General features: G+C 34.4%; 1 protein-coding gene across 11 annotated transcripts in view; it reads left to right on the top strand.

Moving 5' to 3' along the window:
* The window catches only part of LOC148162067 (zinc finger X-chromosomal protein-like), a 54,697-nt gene extending 42,913 nt beyond the window's left edge, over positions 1–11,784 (top strand). For all 11 annotated transcript variants that reach the window (XM_088020304.1, XM_088020302.1, XM_088020305.1 and 8 more), the window contains 5 exons: positions 5,353–5,502; positions 5,899–6,042; positions 6,597–6,752; positions 7,215–7,355; positions 8,114–11,784. In XM_088020304.1, the coding sequence (XP_087876430.1) occupies positions 5,353–5,502; positions 5,899–6,042; positions 6,597–6,752; positions 7,215–7,355; positions 8,114–9,294 (1,772 nt within the window). In that variant the 3' untranslated portion in view covers positions 9,295–11,784. The remainder of the gene's footprint in view (positions 1–5,352; positions 5,503–5,898; positions 6,043–6,596; positions 6,753–7,214; positions 7,356–8,113) is intronic.
* Positions 11,785–12,407: the final 623 nt, after the last annotated feature.

The raw sequence follows: 12,407 nt of genomic DNA, 5'->3' as shown, positions 1-12,407 counted from the left end.
TTTTAAGTCAGCTGTTTTATATTTGTTCAAAGAGCTAAAGGAAATGACTGTAAAGAGCTAAAGGAAATTATGAGAATGATGTCTCACCAAACAGAATTTTCAATAAAGACAAACTTAAACTAAATAGAAATTCTGGACTTAAAAATTACAAAGACTGAAATGAAAATTTCACCAAAGAGCTCAAAAGATGTAATAGCTGTTTTCTTACTAGAAACATGAAGATGTCAAGGCATCTGGGTGGCTCAGTCATTAAGCATCTGCCTTCGGCTCAGGTCATCTGCTGGGGCTAAAATTCAAAACATCTTAGAAAAAAAGAAAGGTGTAAGTGTTCTCAAAAGTAATGGTTGTTGAGATAGGTCACCAAAGGCACAAGAAAAGAAAAAATACATATATTTGTTTGAAAATGCTCGTTTCCAAAAATACTGTTAAGAAAGTGAAGTGATAACAGAATGGAAGGATATAGTTGTAAAGCATATATCTAAGTGTCTAGGAACCAGAAGATATAAAGAATATCTAGAACTCAGTAATAAAAAAGCAACCCAATTAAAAATGGAAAAAACCTTGAATAGACATTCTTCCAAGAAAAAAATAAGCACACAAAAAATGCTCAATATCATTAGTCTTTTGGGGGATGCAAATCAAAACCAGAATGAATTAACCTCTTCACATTCTTTCAAATGGGTATTTTAAATAATGTGAAATAACAAGTTTTGCAAGAATGGGGAAATTTTGGAAAACTCTTAAGGTGGAATTGGTAATATAAAATTGTTTAGCCACTTTGGGGAAGATTTTGCAGTTCTTTAAAAAGTTAAACATTGAATTATGACTCAGCTACTGCTCTTAAGCATAAACCCAGGAGAATTAAAAACATATCCACAAAATAGTTGCTATACAAATGTTCATAGAAGCATTATTTCTTTTTAAGATTTATTGTCTGTCTGTCATCTATCTATCTAATCTGTCTGTCTGTCAGGAAGCACAAGCAGGGGGAGTGGCAGGCAGAGGAGAAGCACGCTCGCTGCTGAGCAGGGAGCCCGATGCGGGGCTCGATCCCAGGACTCTTGAGATTATGACCTGAGCTGAAGGCAGATGCTTAACCACTGAGCCACCCAGGCATCCTGTTGATAGCAGCATTATTAACCCAGTAGCCAAAAAAATGGAAACAGCCCTAATGCCTTCAATTGATGTGAATTGGTGTTTAAAATGTGACATCATCATCCAGTGGAATATTATTTGATAATAAAAAGAAATGAAGCACTGATAAAACAGATGAACTTTAAAAGGGGTTTATGGAAAGTCTGAAGTAGGTGTAGCTCTAAAAACAAAAAATTGAGGAGTGATTACGAGTCTTAATTGTTGAATAAGTTCTGGAAAGGAGTTAGCCAAAGAATGTAGAGGTATTTTTAGGGGCTGGTGGACATAATCTGTAATTAGATGGTGATAATGGTTGCAAAGTATGTGAATTTACTAAAACCCAGTGAGCTGTAGTTCTTTATTACATTTTTTTAAAAAGACAGTTGTGTAGAAACCACTTACTGATGTCTCAGGATATTTATTATCCAAAACTTGTTTGTTTTTAGACTTTAATTTTTAATGGCTGTTTTAAAACCACAGTGAGATTTTTCATGGTAACAGGACACTTAAGGTTTGTGGGGTTTTTTAAGTTGCTTTTGTAATATTTCATTTAGATAATTCATTTAGTTGAATTATTGGGACACCTTTGCAAGTGAAATTTTCAGGATGAATTCTACTTTTCTCTGGAAAAGGATTAGCTTTGCTATTCTCAGGTAGATCTGACATTTTGAATGTTTTTCTAACATAATTTTTAATATTCAGAAGCACCCAGAAGATCTTTTATAAGCTGTACGTAAATATGTAACATTTTTCAAGTTCCATAGTGATTAGATGGTGAGGTCTTCAAGAGTTTTATGATTACCCACAAACTAACATTTGTATAAACATCTTGTGTGACCTTGTAAACACAAGGTATTAAGATTTTTCAGGATCTGCTTAGAATCACTTTTACAAAGTTTCCAAAAGAGGCCAACTTAACTATAGCCTCAAATTCCTCAAACATGAGTCCTTTAAAAAGTTTTAGATATACTGAGGACTCTCCTGCCTGATTTTCTGAAATCTGTGTCCTCTAATGCTACCTGTTTGACATTCCAAAGCCACCTTTAAGAAAATGACCTTAGCTCAGTCAGCTAGATATATCAAAAAACATGTATTTAGCTTTGAAAATAAGACTAAGTATACATAAGATTAGAATTAAGGACATGATGCCTATTTTACCAACAAATTATATAAAACAGGTAAATACCCTGATGTAGTTCAGGATATAGAGAAGGGATATGAGTGTATCTATGTATTTATGTATAATTGCAAAGAGTTCAAATTTACGTCATTAAGCTTATCCTAGAACAGCTTATTTTCTTGCACTTCTCAAGTTCATAACCTGGTCTCCCATTCTTTAACCAAAGTCCTTGCCTCCTATGCTTTGTATATGGTTGAAGATACCAGTCAGGATGTTTTACTGGTTTCTAAGCTTCAGCCATGCCCTCTTTTCCCTAACCAGCTAACTACATTTCTATTGACCTGCCCTCTAGTCTCAAAAGGAAGAGTGTTTCTCTTCTTTAATGTGTAGTGTTTAAGAGTACAGGCAGGGGGATAGGCAGAGCGAGAGGGAGAAGCAGGGGGAGGCTGATGTAGGGCTCCATCCTAGGACCCCGAGATCCTGACCTGAGCTGAAGGCAGACGCTTAACTGACTGAGCCACCCAGGTGCTTTAAACTTCCTAAAGAAATTAACATCCATCTTCCATAGACTCCTCAACCTACTTGAGTCTGACTCCATGTAGCATTCACTAAAATATTTTAACCAAGAGTATGAGTGACCTCCAGGTTAGTAACAAGCCACTGCAGGTGTTCCTCCTTCACTTTGTACTTGTTTTGTGTTACTGCTGTAGATATAGTAGGATTTTCTATATCTGTAAGATTTCAGTATGCTGTTATAAAGCAGTTTTATGCACATAATTTATTGGCATGGCGTGTTCTTGATTTCTAAGTAAGAAACTAAGATAAAGTGTTAGTGTTTTCACTTTCTAATGTTGGCTTTTAAAAGACTAAATTCATCTTAATACTCTATATAAGAATATTCTTTGTAATTCTATGAAAGAATTTTGACTAAAGTGGAATTTTTGGATCATTTAAAAATCTTGATGGGCAATTTATAGAACTCTTTCAAAGATGTCAAAATCTAACTTCTGTCTTGTAAGTCACTGTTTAGGATTAAAGATGGATGTGCCTGGCTGGCTCAGTCTGTAGAGCATTATCCTTGGTCTTATGGTTGTGGGTTTAAACCCTACTGCATAGAATTTACTTAAACAAAAAATTTGTGATGTAAAATTTAGTCATCATAACTATCACCACAGCCTTAGCTGAATTGTGCTTGAGTCATTTTTATATTCATCGGATCTCTGCTAATAGAAACTATCTAGCTTAATTATATCATTTATTGATTTTTTTCAAAAATCAACCATTGCCTCTAAGAAATATAATTGAATACATTCTGAAAACTTCAGATATTCATTAAGGTTACTTATGACTTACAGATTTCTTTTGAATTCTGACTTTGCTGGTTATTAACTATGTGATCTTAGCTCTAAACATTCAACTTTTCTAAACTGCAGAGTTTGCTTTACTTTAAAAGGTTAGTGGTATTTTACCACCTCCCTTATGACTTAGTACTGTTATGCAGTGTATACGGTAATCAATAAATGGTAGGTATCTTACTAGTATTATCACATTTTAAAATAATTATCTCTTCATTGCTTTCCCACTGGATTAAAAACATTTTCTCTTATTTTATCACTTTTTTAAGTTTTTATTTAAATTCCAGTTAGTTAACATGCGGTATAATTATTAGTTTCAGATGTGCAATATGGTGACTCAGAACTTATGTACATTTGATGCTCATCACAGTGCACTTCTTTATACCCATCACCCGTTTCTCTCACCCCTCCCCACCACTTCGCTCCTGGTTGGATTATAAACTTTTTGAGTCCATAACTTCTTCATAATTGTATTTCCAATACTTACCTAGCCCAAAGTCTAACTTAGAGTTGTGATGCATTGTTGAATTGAGTAAGACATTAATGTCCAACCATAAGGATAAAATAGATCTAGCAGGGGAACACCAGAAAGGGAACTAAAAGAGAAATGAGAAGCCTTCCTAGGTGAATTGAAGACAGAATCTTTTTTGGGAGACTTTGGGTCTGTTCTTCTCTGCTTGGTCTTCAGTTAACGGCAGCTACGCCAGTTTTACATAGAGCAGAGAGAACGTTTCTGCAGTCTTTTTCTCATGCACTCAACATCAGCAAATCCAACTTTTGTGAGAAGTTAAATCATATTGGCTAAGTTTTCATTCATTAGTCTTCCCTGACTTTCGTTTGTGCCAAAGATATCAGTGGATGGCCATAGGTGGATTGCAGTGGATAAAAGATTATATTTTATGGGAATTATGTTTTTGGTATTTATTCCAATCCAAGACTGTTTCTTTGAGACATTAGTTTTTACTTTTATTGGTTTCCCAAATGCTAAGCATAATACTATATTTCATTAGCTAGTTTTATAAAGATTAAATTATGAAATGTTTGTTCCATATCCCCTGAATCTCCAATGTCGTGAGTCAGGTGTGTCTCTATTGGTAAGTAAGGATACCTTTTTCTTTTCTCCCCCAAAACAAAAACAGGCTACGTTCATTAAGTTATTTGAGAATACTGTATATTTAAGTATTCATTTGCTGCATTTGCCAGCAATGACCCAGACTCAGTTTTATAAACTCGTTTGTGCCTTTTGTGTGTATTAGGTGTATGTATGTGTCTGTGTGCAGCTTTAACTTTAAATAGTTTGATAGTAGAATTTACATTGGCCATTGCAGTGTACGTTTCTGAAAGCCATATTTTGATTTAAAAAAAATACAATTCTAGTAAGAGATAAAACCAGGTAATGGTCAAAACACTAAGATAGTGCTGAGAAAATGTATTAAGACCAGGGTTTGGTGCTTTAACTATTAGGACATTCTTCCCAAGGTCTTTAACAATATAATAATCCTTTCATCTAGTTAGTTTTTAAGGCTCCCAGGAATTTGCTTTAAGTAAAATATTTTTTACCTTAATATCTCATCCCACTTTTAGAAGATTTGCAAAATGTATTTGTTGGATTTTCTACTTTTTAAAAGTGAAATTCAATTCTATGAGTCAAATTAGAGATTGTATTTGTAAAACAGGTTTCAAAAAGGTAGTATTTTATTTAAATGTCTCTTATTATTTATGATGTATTTCTTCTCTTTTTAGTGGATGATGCTGGCAAAATAGAACACGGTGGCTCCTCTGGAATGACCATGGACGCAGAGTCGGAAATTGATCCTTGTAAGGTGGATGGCACTTGCCCTGAAGTTATCAAGGTGTATATTTTTAAAGCTGACCCTGGAGAGGATGACTTAGGTAAGAGGAAAGCTTCAACTGGATTTCTTTTGGGTGGTTTAGATTGAGAACATTTCAAATATTTTCTGAAGATAACTTTTTCTTTAATGGTTTTTGAAGATTTTTATTTATTTATGTGAGAGAACAAGAAAGCACAAGCAGGGGGAGGGGCAGAGAGAGAAGCAGACCTCCCTGCTGAGCAGGGACCCTGATGCTGTGCCTGATCCCAGGAGCCTGGGATCATGACCTGAGCCAAAGGCACACACTTAACTGACTGAGCCACCCAGGAGCCCCTAAAGATAACTTTTAAAGAAGGATTTCCATATAGCAGTATAAAAGTATATGAAATGTAATAAGTAAAATGGGTGGAAATGAAGTTTTCAGATAAATTCTCAGAGCTGTCATCTTCCGTGGTAGGTGGCACCGTAGACATTGTGGAGAGTGAGCCTGAGAATGACCATGGAGTTGAATTACTTGAGCAGAATAGCAGTATTCGAGTGCCAAGGGAAAAGATGGTTTATATGACCGTTAACGACTCTCAGCAAGAAGATGAAGATTTAAGTAAGTAGGTGCCGTTTTTATGGGAGAAAATTTTGTTTCTGTGTAGAGTTAGTATTTTTTTTGGAGATTTTATTTATTTATTTGATAGAGGTAATGAGAGGAGGAACACAAGCAGGGGGAGTGGGAGAGGGAGAAGCAGGCTTCCCGCGGAGCAGGGAGCCTGATGTGGGGCTCAATCCCAGGACCCTGGGATCATGACCTGAGCTGAAGGCAGACGCTTAACGACTGAGCCACACAGGCACCCTACAGTTAATTTTTTTAACTAATTTGAAGAAAATAAACAGTACTATTGTAGATATTGTTATACTGCCATATACCAAAAAGGAACATTAGTGACTCTTAATGTATGCTTAGGATGTCACTTTAAAAACAAACGATGAGAGCCAAGAAGGTAATGGTTTACTGAACAAATACTTAAATTTATTGCTGTGTGAAAGTAATTTAATAGGCATGTAACATTTGAAACTTCTCGTTTGTCTGAATTCAAACAAGTATCTTTTCTCTCTGATCTCTGTAAACCTAGTCATAAAGTGTTCTTCTAATTTCCTAATTAGATGTTACTGAAATAGCTGATGAAGTTTATATGGAAGTGATAGTAGGAGAGGAGGATGCTGCAGTTGCAGCAGCAGCAGCAGCTGCTGTGCATGAACAACAAATGGATGACAATGAAATCAAAACCTTCATGCCAATAGCATGGGCAGCAGCTTATGGTAAGTCACATGCATAGTGCCTCAAAGGATTGCATGGTTCTGGAACATGAATTCATTATTGAAAATGGTTTCTATAGCTTCAGATTTCAGAAATAGGAAGTACCAGTACAGTGACTTAAAGATGTAAAGGATGATTGTATAGTCTGCCTTTTGCCTTAATTTTAATAGGAATTTCTTTGCCTTTATTATGTAAGAGATAAATAGAAATTTTTTATCTTGAGTATATCTGGATGATGACTTTACAATTTTGAGTGAGGGAGTTTGTGGTGCAAAATGCTGTTACATTTAGAAGCTAGGCTTTTTCTGTTGTCTAGTACATAAATGTGCCCTTAAAGCCCATTACCTGGATATGGAATTTGTCATTCATGAGTATCGTGGCTTTATGTTGTTGTAGTTGATAAAGAATCCCTAATACTTTATAAAGAACACTGTATAATTTTGTTTTTTAATACACATTGTTAGGTAATAATTCTGATGGCATTGAAAACCGGAATGGCACTGCAAGTGCCCTCTTGCACATAGATGAGTCTGCTGGGCTCAGCAGACTGGCTAAACAAAAACCAAAGAAAAGGAGAAGACCTGATTCCAGGCAGTACCAAACAGGTGAGGGTACACAAGTTCCACAGTGCAGTGTGCTGGGCAAGCTCTGAGATTAAACCAGTATGTACCCACAGAGGTGTTAACAATAGCAATTTAGCTGCTAGATCATATGTAACTTTTCTGTTTTACAGTGAAAAATAATTTTAAGAATTCATTGATATTCATGAATGATTTCCTGAAATAAAAAGAAATAGGTTTTGAGTCAAACATTCAGGAGAATAAAATGTCAAGATATTTTAATTGAAATTAAAATAAATCACTAAAATGTTACTTAACTCTAATGAACAAATTTAAATATCTTTGTCAGTATGAAGCAGGAATTATTTACCAAGAAGCAGGACAAATAGTTCAGTTGTCCATTGGATAATTCCTTTCCAGTATAATGTATACTATTTTGCATATTGTAATTTTTTAGTAGGTATGGTTAAACTTTGTTAGCATAAATTTGGCTTGTAGTAATAAAACTGAAAAGTTGAACTTTGTTTTTATGAATCATTTTCAATACATACCCAAATATATGGCTTTAAATGTCTATTTTAAACTGGGAGTGATATTAGTGGTTACATTGAATGAAGTTTCTTGGCAAGATTCTCTTCATTACTGCATTTTGCTGTTATCTCTTGTATTGGAAAACAATGAAAAGAATGTTAACACTTGGGAGTACTTGTCTGATAATATTCAGAATATACACATTAAGTGGTTGAAGAAACCAAAATGGAACTTGGTTTGATCACTCATGCTCCTTTCTTTTCCTTTTGTAGCAATAATTATTGGCCCTGATGGACATCCCTTGACAGTCTATCCTTGCATAATTTGTGGGAAAAAATTTAAGTCGAGAGGTTTTTTGAAAAGGCATATGAAAAACCATCCTGAACACCTTACCAAGAAGAAGTACCGCTGTACTGACTGTGATTACACTACCAATAAGAAGATAAGTTTACACAACCACCTAGAGAGCCACAAGCTGACCAGCAAGGCAGAGAAGGCCATCGAATGCGATGAGTGTGGGAAGCATTTCTCTCATGCTGGGGCTTTGTTTACTCACAAAATGGTGCATAAGGAAAAAGCCAACAAAATGCACAAGTGTAAATTCTGTGAATACGAGACAGCTGAACAAGGGTTATTGAATCGCCACCTTTTGGCGGTCCACAGCAAGAACTTTCCTCATATTTGTGTAGAGTGTGGTAAAGGTTTTCGTCACCCATCAGAGCTCAAAAAGCACATGCGAATCCATACTGGGGAGAAGCCGTATCAGTGCCAATACTGCGAATATAGGTCTGCAGACTCTTCTAACTTGAAAACACATGTAAAAACTAAGCATAGTAAAGAAATGCCAATCAAGTGTGACATCTGTCTTCTGACTTTCCCAGATACCAAAGAGGTGCAGCAACATGCTCTTATCCACCAAGAAAGCAAAACACACCAGTGTTTGCACTGCGACCACAAGAGCTCGAACTCAAGCGATTTGAAACGACACATAATTTCTGTTCACACAAAGGACTACCCCCATAAGTGTGACATGTGTGAGAAAGGCTTTCACAGGCCTTCCGAACTCAAGAAACACGTGGCTGCCCACAAGGGAAAAAAAATGCACCAGTGTAGACATTGTGACTTTAAGATCGCAGATCCATTTGTTCTGAGTCGCCATATTCTCTCCGTTCACACAAAAGATCTTCCATTTAGGTGTAAGAGATGTAGAAAGGGATTTAGGCAACAAAATGAGCTTAAAAAGCATATGAAGACACACAGTGGCAGGAAGGTGTATCAGTGTGAGTACTGTGAGTATAGCACTACAGATGCCTCAGGCTTTAAACGGCACGTTATCTCCATTCATACGAAAGACTACCCTCACAGGTGTGAGTACTGCAAGAAAGGCTTCCGGAGACCTTCCGAAAAGAACCAGCACATAATGCGACACCATAAAGAAGTGGGCCTGCCCTAACAATACTTCAGACATATGTGGAGATGTTGGCCTTAAAGTAGCGATCTCATTTTAAAGCCAATCAGTCTCATTCACATGCAATACTGTATATCAATTTATGCTGTGTACAAGTAGAATTACTGCTTCTAGTCAGCTTTTCTTTACATTTTACTAGAGTGTTCTGGATTCTATTCAGTTTGTTCAGTGGCAAAAAGTAGCAACAGTCAAGTTGCTTTTAAAAATGAATCCCTGATTTTATACTGAATTTTTCAGTCTTAGGAGTTTTACTATTTATTTAAATATTTACTTAATTCACATTGATGGTACTCTTCTAAGACCATTTAAAGATACAAAAGAAACAACAAAGGATTGGTAATTCTAAAAGTAATTACTTTGACTCACTTCTCCCTCATAAATCTTTCACATAAATAGGAACATCTGCTTATAATAATAAACAGATTTTACTATTGAATCTAATCATTACATGAAAGTAATTTCCTTGTCTTAATATTTTCAGACTACGTGACAGACTTTTCCATTTGAGTCTCTAGCATTGCTAAATATAGAACATTTACTAGATTTGTGTTTAATTTTCATTTTATTCAACAGACAAAATATGCTTTCTTGTGACTCTCCATGTATTACATCTTTTGTCAGTATAACACACTTTTAGAAAGTTACTGAAAGGTTTTGCTTATTCCTGTTATTCTGTGTAGTTTTGTTTTGGAATACTTGTGTTCTACAGACTAGACTTAACTGTGAACTGAGTTTTGGAATATTAGAGATAAATGGTGGCTCTTGGGCTGTTTTGCAACAGCCTGTGTACCCCAGGTTTTATATGTGCCTGTGTGTTACTTGTTTTACATATTTACGTACACAATCCCAAATTTAACTCTATAATGAAAAGTATTAAATATACAATAAAATGAAAGATCCAGAGATATATGAAAGAACATTTTGCAAACTTGCTATTCATAGAGATTAAATTAAACTTGAGGGGAAAATTGGAACATAAGGACAGTGGTATTTTTAAAGAGTGAAGGTATTTTCCTTAAATATCTTTGGTAGTTGAAGAAGACAAGGTATTTCTAGATAGAATATTTTTATATAATTTTAGCTTCATACCTTAAATTTTTCTGAAAAGCTGATGAATATCTAACCATAAATCTCTCAGTTGTCACTGAGAAGCATGTAGAGGAAATGTCTTCTCACAAAGTAAAGAAGATTAAGAAGATAAATGGCTGCAGGGGATGGGTGCTAATTAAAATTGGCAAGTTCAGCCTGTTTTTTAATTTCTTAGTTAGCAAACTTGGAAAAGATTTCACCTTCAAGTTAGCTTTGATTAGAAGATATGTTTAAAGTATGTGATGAAAACGTGAGACTTCATTTGGAATATTACCAAGTGTTTCACAGTTTGGGTTTTTTTTTTGAGAGTTGGTATATTTTAAGCAGTCAGTCATAAATATAAAATGAAGTTAAACAGTTAATTAGAATTTGGTTTGTGTTAATATAAATTTTCAAAAATAGGAAATACTTTTAAAATGTTTACTTAATTCGGGTATTGGCACATACCTACTGGCACATTATTCAACAATAGAAATTTCTCTTCCCACTTGATAGCTCCCTTGCAACTTCATTATGGTGCTTCCTTCTACTCTTACTGTAAAGTTTTTGCCTTCTGCCTTTTCTCTGTGCCACTAATATTCATATTCAGAAGTTATATTTATAAGGTTAGGAATTTAAATATTGGGGGTTTTGAAGGCCATATTAATTTAATCTTTTTAAATCAAGTGCTTTAGGCATGTAACAATTTAAACCTAATGCCAACGGAGCAACAGGATGGATTTGGAACCTCTTAAGCCTTCTTGACTCCCATATATGTTTCACCCCATTAGTATCCATTGTCCTGTTCTTAAAAAACTTTATTTTTTGTGTGAGATCTTTTCAATTTTCCTTGCATTTGGTTTTTCCCTGGAGTAATATAAAAGGAAATGTTTAAATAAAAGTTTACATTTAAGAATTTTAAAACATTCTGTAAAATTAATACAGATAGTTATTTATATTTTAAAAAGAAACTGAAAGATAAAGAACACAACACTTTACATACTTTGTATTTCTCTCATAGTCTGAAGTCTTACACAGTTTTTTTTTTAAGCACAATATTGAAACCTTTAAAAGGTAACTTAAGGATTTGGTCAAGTGAATATGATAAAACATTTGTCTTCATAAAAAAAACATGAAATTGTACTTACTGTTATGTCCTGATATTTAGTTGTTGTTTTCATTCTTAAAACAATTTGATTAGCAAAGCTAATAAACAAGTTTGGATGTTTCGGTTTAATGTTTTAAAGAGGTACAGATTTTTACAAGAGCATAAGTTATTGTTTTGTTGAAATAGCCTATTAAATATTATATGTCTCTTCCTCTGTACACATTGTAAAATACTTAAAGTAAAAAACTTGATAAGAAATTCATATAGCAAAGTGTGACACTATTGTAAATGTGTACTTGAAAATAACATGAAAAATAAAAATATTTTCTTGTTAATCAGTGTTTAGTTTATTTGATATTGATATTAAGTAACACTTTTTCGTAAAAGTTTTGTTGTACTATTGTACTAACAGGTACTGTGTACTAACAGGTGTACTATCTTTATTTTATTTCTCCATTTCTTAGAAATGGGATGCAAGATGCGTATTTGCTTTTGATTTTGTGACTTGGATGCAGATGTTAATCCTGTAGTTTATAAGTAATATTTTAGAATCGTAAGGAGCTAGTTGGTGAGTTCTTAGATCAGTATATGGATGAAACTCATTTTTTCTTTGATTTCCATAAAAGATTTGTTGTATTAGCATCTTCATTTCCTCTGGGGTCTTAGAAAATCAATACATGACGTGATGTTTAAAGCATTCAAAGTTCATTTTAGTATAATTTCATAGCAATTAGTGAAGATTATTATTATTTCCATAGAAAAGACCTGCCATATAGTTGTCTTTTGTGCCTGGTTTGGAGAGCTGTAGTGGACACTGACACACTTTTTACTTGGGTTAAAATCTGAAGCTGTGTAAAAGTTATGAGAAGTCTTATTTTGTTTGTACTGCTATAATAAAACATCATAGACTGGGTGGCTTATG

This window comes from Eumetopias jubatus, unplaced genomic scaffold (assembly GCF_037043125.1).
Source record: "Eumetopias jubatus isolate StellerSeaLion01/CBP00866 unplaced genomic scaffold, mEumJub1_p1.0 scaffold_23, whole genome shotgun sequence".
In the NCBI taxonomy this organism is placed as follows: Eukaryota; Metazoa; Chordata; class Mammalia; order Carnivora; family Otariidae; genus Eumetopias; species Eumetopias jubatus.
The sequence above is the reverse complement of the archived record's forward strand: the minus strand, read 5'-3'. Positions and strand labels throughout refer to the sequence as shown.